The 18036-nt window shown below is 42.1% G+C and overlaps 1 protein-coding gene across 3 annotated transcripts; it reads right to left on the bottom strand.

Annotated features, from left to right (window-relative positions):
* Positions 1-5226: 5226 nt before the first annotated feature.
* MPC1 (mitochondrial pyruvate carrier 1) lies at positions 5227-17700 on the bottom strand. 3 transcript variants are annotated; one of them, XM_074580261.1, is made up of 5 exons: positions 17511-17699; positions 11401-11404; positions 8681-8777; positions 6937-7069; positions 5227-6185 (listed from the first exon to the last, which is right to left on the bottom strand). In XM_074580261.1, the coding sequence occupies exons 1-5, from the start codon at positions 17579-17581 to the stop codon at positions 6167-6169; spliced, it is 324 nt and encodes a 107-aa protein (XP_074436362.1). In that variant the 5' UTR covers positions 17582-17699; the 3' UTR covers positions 5227-6166. The 3 variants fall into 3 exon arrangements, with proteins under 3 accessions (XP_074436362.1, XP_074436361.1, XP_074436360.1); XM_074580260.1 differs by lacking the exon at positions 11401-11404 and having other exon boundaries at positions 17511-17700; XM_074580259.1 differs by lacking the exons at positions 11401-11404; positions 17511-17699 and adding an exon at positions 17073-17280.
* Positions 17701-18036: the final 336 nt, after the last annotated feature.

Below are 18036 nucleotides of genomic sequence, written 5' to 3'. Positions count from 1 at the left end.
AGCTTACCAGTGGGGACGAATGCCCCTCATGTCTTTTGAAAAGAATCCGTGCTCCTGAAAATGCAATTATGAACCTCCTCCAACAAGCCTGCATCACTGACAGTGACAGGTAGTGGTGATCCAAAAACAAGGAGCAAGGAAGCAAAAGCTGAAAAATGCATTCCCTTTCTTATGCCTCAGTTCAGGAAATCCATCACTTCTAATTTGTCTGACACTTCGCACCCATCACCCGGAGTCACAGGCCTGTCCGGCAGAGCACACACTTGGTGGCTTGATTACAGCTTCATGGTCATTGTTTCTGCTGTGACTCACACCTTTCCAGATCCAGTCACTGCTTCTTTAGTGTCACAAAGTGATCTCACTCATAGGTCTCTGACGTAGAGAGCTGAGGCACACAAAAACCAACTGCAGACGTAAGAGCTGTTTCCCTGAGTGCTTGGCAGGCACCTAGTCGCTAGGTGTGCTTGTGGGTCACAGCAACACTGTGACCTACTGCAAAGCTTTGGAGGGAAAGGTAATAGCCTTGATTAGCTCATCATGGCTAACACAACAAATGCAAGGAAGTAAGAAACAGCCCTGTGAGCTCATCTCTCTGTGGCATCATGCACTCAGATCAGGCATCACAGAGGCTTGGTTAGCTGATACACTCTTGGGTACCTTGCCAAACCTTTGAACTTTCGAACTCTTTCTTGTTCCTAACAATAATCTGTCCGAAAGCTGATACTGATGTTTACCAATTTACAGTATAAGAAACACAAAGCATTAGAGAGGTTACCGATCACACTGCTGGCTTTTTGCTTTGCTCCCAGGTGACCACTAACATTGAGTGTGTACAAAAGTACCTTGTAATTGTTGCTTCGCATGGCTTCCCCACGAACAAATACAGTAATTGTTTTAGGATTTTAAGTGATCCCAGGGTCAAGGAGACATGGTCTATCCAAATGTAGAAGAGAGGAATGTTTGAGACAGTCTTGCTATTCCCTCATCATTGCTACAAGTTAAAATCTGGACATCTTTCTGTGTTTAAGCTGTGATCTCAGATCCAGGCAGACTGCAGAGTGACAGGTTACAGATTAATATCTTGTCCTCCCAGGAGACAGCTTTAAGATTTCACAGCACCACATGTCCTCTTCAAAGAATGAGAGAGGCCACTAGTCTCATTTACATCACTCAATACCACTCCGAGAAGGCATCCCTTCAGTTATTATATACCCTAGGACATCAAGCATGATATGAGACTATTCCAACCATTCTATAAATCAACACCAATTAAAGCAAGCTACAGCATGGCTCTCCCCTGGGTAAGTTATGGGTTAAATGCTTTCAAAATTATTAAATACTTTCAAAACTATAAAAGGCTTGCTTTGTACCTTTATATATTTCTACATAGTGGACCAAATACAGCTGTCACGTAAGTACTTGCAAGTGCTGCCGTAACTGGTGCCGCTTTCTCTTGCGCCAACGGCTGAGTTTGGGCCAGTTATCCCCACACAATAGTTTCACTTAATGAGAAAGTCATGACCCAGATTTCAGATGAAATGAATAGGCTGAGAATTCCCACGCTTGTTGCCATAGTTACTTGAAACCTAGTGTTAAAAAAGGTGGGAAGAGAGGGAGGAGGAGAAAAAGTAGGAAAAGAAGAGAGCAATAGCATAGTGAGGGTTAGGCCGTGTGATAGAGAGAGGTGATGATCTTGAAGGAGCAGGACCTTAGTGATGACACTCAGAGCAGGTTATCCAGGAAGCTAATATTTCTATTTTGCTATTGGGTTGACTCTATGGACACTGGTTATTTATAAGCGGTTACCACAGTGACTAAATGCAATGCACTGGCAGCCATTATATCAGCAAAAGCAGAAAGGAGTTGGGTGGGGAGAAACAGACTTCTACACAATTTATTTAATAAAGAAATTGCCTCATTTTAAAACACCAGACTGCTTGCTTTTCCACTTTACAAAGAGAGCGAAACTTGCAGCAATGTCTTATTCAATCGGAATAAACTTTTTATCCTCTGCCTAAGATGACAGCAGAAATACTCCAGCTCTTTAGAAGCAGAACTGCAGGCATATTTCATTAGACGGTCAGCACTGTTCTTCCTCAAGTGCAGACAGGATCAAAGTATCCTGTGAGACACAGCCTGAAAACCTAAGAGAGCTGGTAACTGTGCTTGTGAATCTTTCCTGTTACCATTTTATATTGCCGGTAGTCTGTCACGTTAGCATGAAGAAACAGGCCTTATTCATAAAGGGCTTTGTGCCCTTACCAACAAACATATCACACTAGTAGGTTTTTTATTCTTCTTCTCTATCTCCTCTTTTTATTCCTGCTCCTCTTGACTTACTTCACTTTCTTATAACTGCCATGTAAAGTAATAATGTGTCTGCACCTATGGCAGTGTAAGACTGCCAGTTCATGTACACTGGAAACACATACAGTTGAAGTAACTACATTCAATAATTTGATGTCCTACGTATTAGTTGGATCATAATACATTCATATGAGAGCTCCGGGAAGGCACTGGAGTAGCTGGAACTTCTCTATCCTAATCTGGGATTGAATTTTCTAAATGCTTTACTTTGATGTCAAAACCTGTCTTGGTCCCAAGGAGCAAACTCTCCCCTTCTTGCTGCTTTCTCTCAGTCTGTAAACTTATTGAGGCTTTTTTTTTTTTAAAATCCCTTTTTTCCCCTCAGTTCTCTACATTGCTGTCCTTGCTTAGATGGCACCATTGTCCTTTGTACAGAGAACAAAAGATAGTTCTCCACAGCATTGTGGGTTATGTTTTACTGAGAATGTGTTTTCTTGAAGAGCTGGCAGGCTGTATTTGCAGTACCGTGGCTAAGAGTTTTCTGCTGCTTTTAGAGTAGGGAAAGCTCCCTTCTTCATGCAGCAAGTCATAGAAGCAAAATGAAAAAGAAGAATATACTATACATAGCAGCAGTAGCTGAAGTGGTTATATAACATGAGACAGTTGTGGGAGCTTGAACAAAGTTCACTACAGGTAGCTGTTTATTACAGCTTATTAAAGAAGCCTGGCAAGTAATTTCTTCTCTTCTGACCCCGCAGTGATGGTTATTGCTTTCTGCTCATTTATTACAGTGCTACCAGATGACTTCCACATTTGAATCATAAATCAGCAAGCTTCCAGATTGAGGACACTTAATCTTGCAACACCAAAGAGAAGAGGCTATTTTCATGCTGTAGTAAGTTACAGTCAAAGTCTCCCCTTGAAGAGGTGAGTCAAGAAATCTCAAGCTCAAATTGGGGAGAAAAGGGGAATGAAAAACAGACTGAGCACTTAGCTGGTACTGTCTCCCACTTGAATTCCTAAGGGTGTCGCATTCCTTAGCGGCACTTGCTCAGAAAGGTGAGAAATTCTTTTCTGTCTGAAAACATGAAAGACAACAGCAGCTGACACTGCAGCAAGACAGAAAAGACCATGGGATGCCCAATCTTACTGTGGTGGAACAGGAGCAGTTCACACAGGAGAGTGCATGTGATCAGAGCAGCACAGGTTTCTAGTGGCAGGACATATCCTAGAGTTGAAAAGTTACTAGGATTAAAGCAAGAAGCGAAATTAAAACCAATTAGCTATTCCAGAGTAATAGCATGTAGTGACAAGCCCTATAATCTTTTAAATCAAATGCAAATACTGAGCTCTAAGTTTAGATTACTCTTAATCAGTGAAGCTGGCATGGCTCCATTCTCTTTCCAATGCTACCTGAGGTGGGGTGCAGGGGGTGTGCGTGCGCGCAGGGAGAGAGGAAGCCTATTAAGGTATTGAGACTCAATATCAAAATTTCCACAGTCTCTTTAAAAAATGTTCTCTTTTTGGATTACCCCAGACAGCACCATCCCAAAATGGCCATATTCCAACATGTCTCAGTATTTTGCGAGAGAAGAGGGTAAAGATTAACCATACAATTACATACTGCAATAATTCCTCCTTTCTCCTTCTTAAGTTCTTCCCTCACACACACTGTTATTGAAAGAAAGAAACCGCATGTAAATGGCTTGATAAATAATGCTCTGAAGGAACACAGGTCACAAGTCGCACGGTGGCACTCTGCCCATATAAACTTTTTTGTCAGTAGGCAGACTGACAGGCTGTGGAACACCCACCCCAGGCCTGAGTTCCCCTTCCCAGACTGGGCCCTGTCCCTTCAAGTCCCATGAAAGATACTTTGCTCCACCCCTTCCCCTTTTTGTAGAAGCCTGTATGGACTGCAGGAAGCATCATCACTGGTTTAAAACCTAATCAAAGCAAGTTAGAGCCCACATTCCACCTGCAATTCACTCTTGCACTACGCCGGTATGAACGAACTTGAGCCTTGTCACAGTGAATGGATGGGGGGAAGACAGGGAAGAGAAAGGTAGAAAGAAATAAGAAAATATGGTGCAGGCAGCTACCAGGAAAAAGAGAAGATAAACTCTTGTAAGTGGTGTTCCCTAGGTAGGGAAGTTAAGACAATCAGCATCTAATGAACAGGGATGGAAGCAGCAAGTGAGGCTAGAGCATTCCACCTATTGCAAGATTTACCCAAGAGCAGCCCAAAACACTGTATTTCATACCTTTGAAATTCAAACTCACCTACAAGTTATTTCCTCTCCAGAAACAAGGTAAGGATAACCGATTATTTTAGCATCTTATAGTTATCTGCTTGTATCTCACTACTTATTTATACAAAAGCATAATGCTGCTTCTATTCCAGGAGACAGGGAGGAAGAGAAGATAACTACTTTTGTGACAAGACAGCAGTACTGAAGGGGCAGCTTTATGCACTTACTTTTCTAAAGCACCAAGTAGCAGTGAGTACTAGCTTTACCCATCCAGCAGGGCATGCCCTTTAAGCCTCTTTCTTGTATGCCTGTTACAAAATTTAGCCATCATGCAATTGGGAACACAATATCATCCTAGGATTTAAGCAAGTCTTTTAATTGAGCATCTTATAATTGCTAAAAGTGAGAGCCCTGAATTCAACCCTGCCTATCATGGCAGGAATACTCATTCTCAGTCAAGTACCCACATCCCCTTGTCCAGGGGCAGGGGGAGAAGTGCAAGGTATTACGATCCTGAAGACACTTGCCTGAACTCAGTACATACAAAGGATACGTGTACACATTTACTTTACCAGCCTGGTTTTGCTTTGTGCTGTTACAGTAATAAAATGACATTCCATACTAAAATTCCACTTCAGGATCGGTATCACAATATGATAAACAAAACTTTTCAAAATATTCAAGGGATTTATTGCCATTTGGAACATGTTTATTGTTCAAAAACACTGCACTGAAATAAAATCCATCACATACATTCTTTGTCATCTATATCTTTACATCATTGTAACTTTCAGGCAGGCCATGAAGTCAAAAACTGCTGAAAGGCACCTTGTGTCCTTCAGATCTTCAAACAAGTTAAGTTTTTGCCTATACTTACATCTAGAACAACTCAAACAGTAGGAAAAAAAATAAAATCCATTTTGAACTTCTTAAAGAACAGTATCAGACTGTTGCCTTCCTTCATTCAGTGCTATGCTTTTGCTTTTCCAAGTCTTTAAATACTGTGCGACTTAAAAATGTATGTTAATGAAGCCTCTTTACTGAGACAAGGCATGCAGTAGGGAAACAGGGATAGCTGGTCGCTTCCAGGCTGCCTATCTACGCATTTGTTCTTGTAGATTAGCAAGCCACTGCTTAAGTTAAAAAAAGAGACAGAACAGGAAGGAATGCACCCAAGTTAAATGGCTTTTAAGAATATGTTAATACATAGAACAGTGATACCACCTACAGTTCTGTTTACTGACCTCTGTTCATATTGATTTGAAAGCAAGTTTTGTGAAACCATCGTGGGCGACTATTGTAGACTGTTAGATAAAAAAAGTTGGTTTTCAAATATTGCTTGTTATTCGGATGACTAACTTTATTAAAAGGGTAGTTATTAAGGACCTGTAAGGCAGCAAGACTTTAAATGCAATGGTTTACATTGCTGAATGGTACTTTTTAAAAGGCATAATAAAAAAATTAGTAGAATTCTTGGTGGGGTCATATTCATAACAGGTGTTTCTGTTTTATCCCCGTCATAATTGTCACAGCAACTGTAGATGGCAAGTCTTCCTTGGTTGTAATTCAGGATGAACACATTCCCTGGCTTATTTCAAGTTAGATATTTAGTTCTTTTTCTCCATCCTGCCAAGAGAATAACAGCTTTTATAAGAGTGAATATTGAACTGCAATTGCTATGAAAAAATCTGGACTTATAGTAGAACTTTAGGAATGAAGGACATTTGGCCAGTTATTTATGCAAAAGCAGGTCCACTTGCAGTTTTGCTCATTTTTTGATTTACAGTTCAGGAGGCTTCATCCTCCCATTGCTCCACATAGCTTTCTTGGAGCAGCAGAGAGAAAAGCCATATCCTGACTCATGAGGATTGCTTGGGGCAGTGTCTGCACTACTTGCTACACAATGAGTGAGACTGCTTGCGGTCTGTTCCCCGGTCACACTCAGTTGGATCTATCCCATATATAGAACAGTCAGCTTAGAGGTTTTGCTTGATTTCTTTCAGACGTACAACCCCTTCACAGTTTCATGGATGTTTCCATCTCAGGAATTAGTTACTGAGACAGACACATGTGGACTAATCAACATAATACATGAAACAAACCCCAGAACAGCCAGCAGCTGCTGAAAGCCACATCTATATCTATGACCATAAAGGTTTTCAGCCTTTTCTGTGTGCACCCCTCAGAAGCCTCAAAGGAAGTGCAAGGCAACAAGTCATAGTTCAGCCTACTGACAAGCTTGTGAAAAGGTTTGCAAAAGGTAATAACGTTGAACAAGTTCAAAAACCATGCAGGGGTTTGCACCACAGTTAAAAGCCACTAAGAGTACTCCAAGAGTCATCAGTTTATGACCTCCCCTTTTTAAAGTGTGACTTGCCTGTATTTGATCAGTCGTCCTCCTTGAATAAGTTGTGCAACTTCATTAGTTAAGTGGCATGCAAAAAGAAGCCAGTTCCGTGGCTGCACTTTGTAGGCAAATCTCATGAAAGTCAAGGAGTAACAACACAGTGCTGCAAAACACAGTAGATATTGTTAGTAGAGTATTTTTTAATATCTGCATTTTGTGGAGGCATAATTTTCATACTAGTAGGATGTAATGACAAGTAGAATGCTTCTCACTGCTTTTGAGTTCTCCAATAGTTCTAGAAACTTGTCGACTTTGAAGATCCGATGCAGGAAAACACACCACAGTGCTCAATTTTGTTACACAAAAAAATCTACAGGGATGCAGCTTCCCACGAAAACTCATTTTCCTCATACACTTTCCTGTGATGCAACTGAACCCTTTTAAGTCTACGACCTAAACTACTATCTCACCCAGAGAGTAAGAGTTAATACCAATGAGACATGGCCTGTCCTTTGCAATTATTCTGACAATTTGTACGACAGCGTATTTTTAAAAATACTAGTTACTTAAATACTTGCTGGGAACATTCTAAAATGGACTTTGAGAGAAGGAGGTTTCCATCCCCAAGAAATCATTAACATTCAGAAGCTTTGTTACCTGCTTTCCAGGAAGATGAGAAACAATTTCAATCTACTCTCCTATCATAACTGCATTTAAATACAGGAAATCACAACCCAAGAAGTCACTAGTTTTGTGAAGTTCTGACAAGCTTAGAGAAAAAAAATTAAAAAAACCCGGGAAGTTAATTGTTCAAGGAAAACAGCCTTTTTTGAAGTGCAGAACCTAGAAGATGGAAAAAAATATTTGTACACACCACCCTATGTATACTTGTAAAAATTAAAAAAAGTGTCTCAACTTTGCTGAGCTGGGTAGCTGCCACCAAAACACTACTTGCAAAACAGTTTCACTATATCTAGATACTATTTGAACTAGTCTTCCATCTTGAGGAAGCTGATTAAGAGACTGAATTACTCTAAGCAGAACCTAGTGAGCATGAGGCTATAAGTTTCCTTAACCCAAAGATATTTTGCTTTGGGGAGAAGAATTACTCGGAATTAAGTTATTAACTTACAAGACATCATGCCAAAATTAAGCTAATAAATTAAAGCTATCAGATTTATGATCCTAGAGAAGTATTTGAACAACAAAATACAGACATCTAGACAAAGACTATACATGTTCAAAGAAGGTGGAAAAAATATTGCTTATGCATTTAAAAAGACGTTCTCACACTATTCCATTAAGTCATGCTACTCTGAGTTAACCTCCCTCAACCACTTTTTGCACCCCCCAGACCATTTCACCCATTACCATTTCACTTTGTCAGTGTTGATATTTAAGTCTCCCACTAACCACAAGGTATCATCACTCTTGATACAAAGAATGAAGTTGTGTACAGAGATGCATTCTGAACCAGTGCATGCAGTAGTGTAGATACCAGAAGAATTATACTTTAGGAGTGAGTCTGGTGATCAGAACTGCTAAGACTCAAGACTTGCCTCCCTCACCCAAAATTACTGGCAATCCCTCTTAAAAATTGACGAACTGAAAAGTTGTAGAGCTCTCTAAGTGGCCTCTGAAGTTATACAACAAGATATTTGATATCTTTACCTGCTTTGATCACAAATTTGCAAGCAACTGATAATATATCACTGCTTGAACGACAGAATCTGTGTTCTGTAGTCAGTTTACTGACAAGAGTCTTGGGTCTTACCAAATGTCATTCGGCCACTAATGATTTCTGGAGATTTCTTCATGTCATTGATAGCAGCAACAGGAAGTCCCCAGTTGGCAACTGGCCCCCAAAAGTGCTGTAAAGAAGTAAAAGGAAAATAAAGTTACACAGAAACACAGACCTCCTGCAGTATTCTTATACTTAATAATATAGTTAATTCTTATAGTTCTTCCCTAGCCTCACAAAGCTTCAGAGGACAGCGTTAAGGGTAAAACTCCAAGTTAAGACAGGGACTACTTTTGATGTAAGAGAGAAAAACTAAACCCTTCTTTTAGCAGGATCTAGTCTTCAGGAGGGAAGGAAGGGGGACCCACTCTGAATCTTCTTGCAAACTGGAGAGGAACTATTGTAAGGCCACTGAAATGCAATTTTGTGTAGTTATACCTCAGCCATCATTAAGCAGTCTGATTGGTACAGTCATATAATCTCAGATTTACAGCTCACTTCTGTGCAGAGATTTAGCATTCATCTGTTTCAAATAAGGCTCCTCAAAATGTAATGAAAACACAAGGACTTGCTGAAGTGAACTGGAACTGTTTTCATGTTATGCTGAGAATGAAGAAATGCTCAGCAAACATCTCACAGGTGCTTACACCATCTCTTTGAAGGAAGAGGACCATGCAACCAAAGCAAATTGTTACCTAGTGCTTCATCTGAAATTGCTGTAACAACTTAGTGACTACCTAAAGCTCAGTGATTAGACAGATATGGAAGTTGAGCAGTTAGCTACAGGTGTGTACACAGATGGAAAAAAACAGAGACAAGAAGTGGAAAGAATCAAGTCAGAAAAACTGACAAGAACTCAATTTGGTAGGTATTGCCTAAAAGACTCCGAACTGAGAAAAAAAAAATAGCATCATAAGTCCAGTTTCCACTACTGTTACAAGTAACAAGGTTTCAGTAGAATTCTTTCCACAGAAGATACATGCAATACTTGCACCAGCTTCCCCTGATGGGAAACTAAAGAAGCTCAAAAGTAACTTGGCTAGATACGGCAAAAGAGATGCACCTTGCAAGAGAAAGCTTTGCATATACCAACTATATCCATTCTTTTGACACTTCCCCTAACCATAACATTGCAGGTATTACAATGACTTGGAACGGTCAGAATTAAGTTTCTTGCAATTTTAATTCCAAAATATTCTTGCCAGTCTGGATACTAGCTTGTAACTCTACAGTAAGATTAAAAGCCACACTTGCTTCCTGCAGATTTGGGTTGCAATATAAGAACCTTAACTAAAAAAAAGTATAAAAGTGAGTTTAAGTTGTACACACTGTTTTGATAGTTTAACCATAGCGCAACATGCAAAACAATGTAGTATTTCTGCAAGTGTCTAGAGGATGTGCATTGGCCAAAACTCAGATTTATAGTAAGTTATTTTGAAGAGTGCAATAAATGCATTTGTTCACTATATTCCTACTGATAGGAAAATTGATATCTGTAATGGTTAAAGCCTCCCAAGCACATCAGAGATAACATGGCACAACCGAGAAGAGTTGCGTGGCTACATAATATTTACCCGTACAGCTACGGTTAGACAGTGTAAAGAAATGTACCTGTAATACCACTTGCACACAAGGTATGTTGCAATAGAACAAGAACATTCACAAAAACTGAAGTTGGCAGCACACAGGATATTGTTTTAGAGGCTTTAGTGTAGCTATTGAAGTAGTTCTAAAGGACAGTAAGAGGACCGGAAACAAGCATCTGGTCACATAACCATGATTACGTGCACAGTAAAACGACTTGCGTTAGCATGACCACACTAAAGCAGACTGCAAGAGTTAACTGGTGAGGCAGTACGAGTACGTGGTGAAGTTTTTACAGTCACTTCTGGAGTTTTATTAAACAATCGTAGTTTCAGAAGAACATGTCTTTAAGGCTCTAAATTCATGGATTTTTTTAAATCTATGAAACAATTACAGTTTTGAAAGGTCAATCAAGTCAACTTGGCCTTTTTACTGAATTCAGCTGCCATCAGAACATAAACAAATAATACACTATAGACTATGGACCCCTTCAAGCTCAGGCTGCACAAGCTGAAGAATCATCAGTTCACATCCCAGCCACGCTGCAGCAGCAGCTTTCCTCTGCTGACCAGGGAGGTCGGTTTGGAACCATCCCACTTGAGATGGTTATCTAGTTTTAAGTGCCTCCAGGCAGGCAGCCCTTTGAAGTTTCCACACACAAGAATTAAACTACACCTATATGGTTTGTCTTTGGTCTACGTAGAAGAGCAAGTCTTCCATAACAGGCATAAAACACCTACTCCCAGTTTCAGGAGTAAACCAAAAAGCTGGAGGAAAGAAAAATCTGTAGTGAGAGTTATATGGTACCATTTATTACCTGAAGTAAAGCTAGTTAAACATAAACCGGGTAGTTCAGTTGTGTACCAGTATTGTTGCTATGAACGAGAATGGCTCCAGATTGATCTGATCTCCTTAGCAAAGGGTATGGGGAAAAAAAATGCAGCCCCTTTAATTTTGTAGTAATTACTCTAGGGGACATTCTGAAGGAGCTAAAGTCTGGTCACCTTAACCTCAGACTTCTGAATAAATATTACTTGTGCATCATTCTTAGATGTTCTCAGTATGCGTTTTGGGTGCAGGCAAGGTCATAACAGTGCTGAGGCAAAAAGAGTGCAAGTTACTGAAATTAGGGGAAAAAGTGAAACCAGGAGTCCCCTCCCTTTTCTTACCGTACTGTTCGAGTGGGTCATCATTGTTTTCCAGTCAAAAAGCCACATGGAAAGAGAGAAGAAGCGTTAGTTTCTTTCATAATTGACATAAGGTGTACCACAAACAGAAAACAGACAGAAGTCAGGAAGTTGCCTTGGCATTAACCTTGCTTAATATAACAGTATTAAAAATCCCATTTCCCTCTAAAGCTGTCATTGTGACAAGCGTTTGCTGCTCATGTACCATTTCGCTAGCAAGATAAAATCCTATTATGGTCTGGAAGACATTAATTCCCTGTAGACTTCAAAGCATCTATGATTCCACTCAAACTAGTTTAAAAGGATGCCAAAAGCCATCAAGGTTTGCCCATGACAAAGCTAAACAGCTACCGTTCCTCTGTGGAGGCTTTGAAGAAGTCACTTGGAATTCTTTGTATACCCATACAAGTAGGTCAAACTAAATGCTGCCAGAGATCTTACTGTCACTAAGCTCAGGCCAACTGTAGCTGTACCAAACATGAGCTATAAAACATTTTCAGTTATCTAACATGCAATTACACTCCAGTCGTGTATGGGGTTCATTATAGTAATTATATAGGTACCAATTTATTTATATTTTTATATATATAAACTTAGCAATATATGCATGAAACCTAGAGTACAGCATATATTTAAGATTGTTTGCTACTATACCTTTTAAATTGCTTCAGAACTTTTAAACATTCTCTTTCTAACAGAGATACTGGTAGGACTCAGTTCTGAATTATAGTTTATGAGAAGCCAGCTACTAATAGAAGGCCTACTGCTGACTGACTGCTGCTCAGCTACCACTGCCCCAAGCTACAGAAGACTTCTTAACAGTCACTTCTCTCATGCTGATTTCCATCTTCTTAGAGCGCTGTATGGTAAGGGAACAGGCAGGTCTACTTAGGAAATCACACTGGATGTGCATCTCAGTGAGCCTTTGTTACAAGCTACAGGCTGGTTCAGGATGCTTTGTTAGCATGTCCTTGAGTAGTCTAACCAATTGTTTTTTGTTTTCTTACAAACTGAACTGCAGCAGTAATTAATTTAAGTTCACAAGACAAGTGCATGCTTCAGTTTTTTCATAAAAACCTTACCTAAAAAAGTTCAAATGTGTCCCTTGGCACAACATTTTTGTGCCAACAGAAGTCAGCCTTAATTTTTAAAGTGGAAGTTGTTTTCAGGCAAGTGAAAGCCTAAAATAGAATCAGACTGCTGCTATTTTAACAGAGTAGGCAGCTCTGGCTAAGGTCTTGCAAGGTTGTCCTCATATCCATGTGAGACTGGAACAGTTAGAACTGTTTTATAGTTTTACAGGCCTTAATGTAGCTATTTAAATAGTTCTAAAGGACAATAAGAGGACCTTAAATATATAAATAATTATATACTAAATACATTAAGTTATATATATTTTATATATAAAATTATATACAAACTACATAACAAATAAATAAATAAATCAAATAGAAATAAATAAAAATAAAGCCTCTAAAACAAAACAGAACTCCTAGAAGAGGGCAGATCAAGGTCATATTTCAGAAGGCCTCTTTCAGAAGCAGGCATCCAGCTCCAAAGCTCTGCAGCCAACAGAGCTGCAACAAATGCACAATATCTAATAGCAAGGATTCCGCAGCAAGTGCATGCGCCTATTCCTGACGTGACACCATTCCAAATTAGGAGTTTCCAAGAACTACATTCAATCTCTTGACAAAGGGAACACTTTGTACTAAAGTTTCCAGAACTGTGGACAACAGTTGTTGTATTTACTCACTCATTAATTTCTAAGTACCTAGACATCACAGAGGAACCTGGACAGGCTGGAGAGCTGGGCAGACAAGAACCTAATGAGGTTCAACAAAAGCAAGTGCAAGGTCCTGCACCTGGGGAGGAAGAATGCTAAGCACCAGTATAGGTTAGGGGTGGACCTGCTGGGAAGTAGTTCTGAGGAGAAGGATCTGGGGGTCCTGGTAGACAGTAAATTATCCATGAGCCAGCAGTGTGCCCTTGTTGCCAAAAAGGCCAATGGAATCCTGGGCTGCATAGAGAAGAGTGGGGCCAGTAGGTTGAAGGAGGTCATTCTCCCCATCTACTCTGCACTGGTGAGCCACAACTGGAATAGTGTGTCCAGTTCTGGGCTCCCCAGTTCAAGAGACAGGGAACTGCTGGAGAGAGTCCAGCGAAGGGCAACCAAGATGATTGAGGGACTGGAGCATCTCCCTTATGAGGAAAGGCTGAGAGAGCTGGGACTCTTTAGCCTGGAGAAGAGAAGGCTGAGGGGAGACCTTATTACGGCATACAAGTATCTAAAGGGTGGGTTGAAGGAGGATGGAAGGATGAAGGAAGGAGGAAAGACTTTTCATTGGTTCCCAGTGACAGAACGAGGGGTAACAGGCACAAGTTGGAACATAGGAAGTTCCGTTCAAATACACGGAAAAACTTCTTTACGGTGAGGGTGGCAGAGCACTGGAACAGGCTGCCCAGGGAGGTTGTGAAGTCCCCTTCTCTGGAGACTTTCAAGACCTGCCTGGATGCAGACCTGAGTGATGTGCTCTGGGCAATCCTGCTTTAGCAGGGGAGTTGGACTAGATGATCTCTAGAGGTCCCTCCCAACTCTGAGGATTCTGTGATCAGCTGATCAATACCTTATATTTCTGCTACAATCCAGTCCAAGAAAGGCTATATTGGGGGAGATTTATGTTTCCAAAATTTTCACATATATTTTCCTCATACTGGTATTAATAGGCCAGAGACCATTCTGCAAGTGTAGGTGAACTGTCAGTACTTATTTCCCCCACAGTGACATCCCTTGAGTGGAAAGGGTATTACCCTTCTGCAAGGGGTAGATTGTTCAGTTCTCAGAGCATGCAAGACAATAACAGCAGGCACCGTGTCCTTCAATTTCTAGCACAGACCACTAGAGGACTTTTTTTTTTTTTAAGTTCTTATGTCCTTGTGTTTAAAGAGTTACTAATTAGGAGAACTGAAGATCAGCTAGTTCTAGTTATATTACTGATACTACCTCTTTCAAAGTTCATGTCAATTAAACAAAAGTCCTAGACAGCTTATGTCAACAGCTCAAGCTTTACAAGGAATGAACTATCTATTTATTTCAAAGCCATCTACGTTAACAGAGTCACCACATTTGCATTACTGCTGAGTCATCGGGAAGAGACATTTCAGAAGTGCCCCAAAAGATGGCACTCTCCATGCTTATTTTTCTATTACCAGAAGATTTTAGGACTCCTTGGGATTCATTATGTGACTAAAATAATTTAGTCTTTACCACAAGAAGATGCCAGAGCTTGTCTATAGTGGCCTATAGGTTTTCTCTCTCAAGAGAAGAGGAAACCTGTTTTATAGATGGATGTTTTCCAGAAGATATTATTTTAAATCTTTAGGCTAGAAAGGAAGAGGACTCAGTTGCCTGCCATTAGTGGCTTAAATAATACAATTTTAGTGATAGTTGACATTTTTAGGATCTACAGAAAAATTGCAACTGCAAGTTCACAATGTATAGAGCTTTCATATGCTAAGAACCTAGTTTTAAATTAACATTGCTGCTGCATTTTACAAGAAGCATGTAAGTCTAACTACAGCTTCCGTTCTTACTATGCTTACTTTAAAGCATTAAGACACAGCTAGGGTACATCCATATTTACATAATTTACAGTTATTCAGATCCCTATTAATCACCACTTGAAAGAAGCCAGATGTGAAACTGGCAGAACATTTAATAACTAATGACAGTTTAAAAAGTAATTTATCTTGTTTCTTTGTGCAAGATCCAAAAGCTAATCCACGAATGACATAATGCAACTCTAATGCCAGATATATCCACCTGAGAACAGCAGCATGTATTCATTATACTTGCTTTCATGTTTTCAAGTTATGAAGCTGAAACTGAAGCTACTTATTCCGATAGATGTCTGCATGTTTTGATTGCCCCAAGCCATAATAATGGGACACTCAATTCCACTGCTTTGGGTAACTTTAGTTATTCTATTTAGGAGCAACCAATTTAAAACACAGCACTTGTGTTGCAAACAATATCTCAACTCATCGTTTCCCACAAACAGGTTTCACATTTATAAAGCCTTGCTTCACTGCAGTAATTAGATGCTGATTTCTAGAACAGATACCGGTCTCAGAGCTTTGAGGAAACTCTTGCTCTGAGCAAGGTGGCAAGAAGGGAATCTTCTTCAGCACAGAGTCCTGCAGTCTGGGGGCTCAAGAGCCTTCAGGAAGGAATGTAAAGAGATACAGCTCTAAAGTATACACATTCCACTTCTCCTATGGAGAAGACAGACTACAGTCTTTTGTTGACTGTTAATCTAAATTTTAAACTCAACATAAAGCCAACAACTTACACACTCACCCCTAGTAAGCAAGAAACAGAGCTGAAAGGCCATACCTGATGAAGGAACTGACTTCAGCCCTTCATGCCACACCCCCTAACAGAAATATAAATAAGCAGGTAGCTTTGTACATAAGAAGGCAGAACTCACCCCACAAAGGGAGAATCCTGTGGAATGCTCTTTTTAGATAGCTTATTTCAAGATTATAATTAGGATGAAGTACAGCTAACAAGGCTTATTTCAGCTACCTTTTCAGTTTTTGGTAAGGAAAGAGATACTTCCAGCAAGTAACTGTGGTGGTGCTAAGAAGCAGCTGTTGATCTCTTCCGGATTTTTGTTTGTTTTTCTAATTAAGAAGCATACTGCTGTTTTACTGACAATTTTCATGCTTCACACAAATTCTGGTACAATTAACTAAACGTTAACATTGAAACGCATCTATTAAGCTTACACAGTACCTTCAAGACTTTCAAAAGGAACCCATGTAGAAGCCTGGTCTGGCCTTTCTTTGTTTTGCTTCAAGGATATTTGCTTCCTTCTTATATTTTACTCATCACTTTGCCCCATCATTTCTGTGGAACTTGATTTTGCAAGCCAAACGAATCCTTCTGCTTACTGAAGCTTTATATTACAATCCCTCTTCCATGCAGGCTTACACCACCTCCTGCTACTTTAACCAAGACTAAGTTTCTCAGATAAACTGATGTCCTCCTACATGCTTGCTCAACATCAATCATCAGTTGCAATAGATGTAGGTAGAACAGCAAGCAACAGCTATAGTGAAAAGTTGTCCAACCACCTTTATTAGAAGAGCCCATTTTTATTTGTTAGTTTTGTCAGACTGCTTGTCAGCCAAGAAAACTTCAGCCTGCCTACCTGTGACTATACAGCAGTTCAACCAGATTTAAGCAAGTATGCCGTAATCATATCTTTAAGACATTCTTGTGACTTCAGTTCAAGGTGCCATATCCCTTACCACAGCCGCACAAACTGAAACCTGCCAAAAGCATTGAGCTGCCTGGGAGGTGACTAAAGCCACATCCCCATGAAAGCAGGGCTTTGACAAGCCTCCAGAAAAAAAAAAGTACCTATTTAAGATCTCCGAGGATGTGTAAATAAGCAGTCTTAAGTCCGCATCTGTTACCAAGCCCGATTCCACCCACAACCGAGCAAAGCTTTTTCTGCCCTTGCTGCGGGCACAGGTCGGTGTCCCCCCCATCCCCTCAGCCGGCACCTGCCAGCCCAGGGGCTGCTCGCCGCCAGGCAAGAAGCCGCCGGGTTTCGCGGCCGGGAGAAGAAAGGTCACACACGCACGCACACGCAGAGAGAGAAGCGCAGCTGCCGCCGCAGTTCCAAACCCCATCGCTTCGCTTCAAGGTCACGCCGGGTTTCCCCCGGCCTGGGGTGGGGCGGGGCGGCCGGGAGAAGGACAGACAGCCCCGACTGCCTCTGCAGGACAAGGTGACGACAGGGGGACACCGCTGCAGTGACGGCACGACGGGCTCCGCCGCTCCCCCCACCCCCCTCGCTGCGACCACCCTCCCCACTTGGCACCTCCGGGCCGGCTTCGCCTTCTCCCGTTCCCTCCCGGCTCCCTCCCCCCCCGGCCCAGCCGCCGGCGAGGCCGAGCCCGACAGAGGTCAAGCGACGCCGCCCGGCCGCCCCGAGGCTGCGGGGTCGGTGATGGCACGCCGGTCGCTGCCGCCCACCGGAGGCAGAAGCGGCGGCGGCGACCCCCCACCCCGCGCTCACCTCATCAGGTAGTCCCTGAACTCCTTGCTGCGCACATAGTCCGCGGCCTTGCGGGCCAGCGCCCCCGCCATGGCGGCCCTCGGCGGCAGCCAGCGCCCGGCCCGCCCGCCTCGCACGCTGCCGCCACCGGCGCCGGTGACAACTCCTCCGCGCCGCCGCCCGGCGCCCGCTTTACGGCAGCGCCCGCGCCACCGCCCCCTCCGTCACCACGGCGCTCGCGGAGCCCATTGGCTGCCGCGGCCCCGCCTCCCTCCGCCCGGGCCCCGACACCGGGGCTGTTGTCACGGGGAGGGGGAAAGGCAGCGTGCCGTAAAGCAAGGCGGTGGGAGAACAGGAGGGGGAAATTGTCGCAAAACGCGAGGAGGAGGGTCGCCATCGGCGGAGCTGCCGGCATTCCCTCGCAGCCCGCAGGGGACAGCCGCGCGGCGGCTCTCCGAGGTGCTATTGGCTGCAGGGCGGCAGCTGGTGGCTTCCCATTGGCCGCCGAGGGGCGCGTCCCGCCTCGCGCTGTGTCTGGCTCCGCCCC

Source organism: Larus michahellis, chromosome 3, assembly GCF_964199755.1.
Source record: "Larus michahellis chromosome 3, bLarMic1.1, whole genome shotgun sequence".
In the NCBI taxonomy this organism is placed as follows: domain Eukaryota; kingdom Metazoa; phylum Chordata; class Aves; order Charadriiformes; family Laridae; genus Larus; species Larus michahellis.
Note: the sequence above shows the minus strand (reverse complement) of the source record. Positions and strands in the feature narration are given on the sequence as shown.

Coding starts and splice junctions, on each gene's coding strand:
- MPC1 (XM_074580261.1), bottom strand. CDS start 17,581: ATGGCGGGGGCGCTGGCCCGCAAGGCCGCGGACTATGTGCGCAGCAAG. Junction 7,070..8,680: donor TAGTGGCCGAATGACATTTG/GTAAGACCCAAG, acceptor TGTGTTTTGCAG/CACTGTGTTGTTACTCCTTG.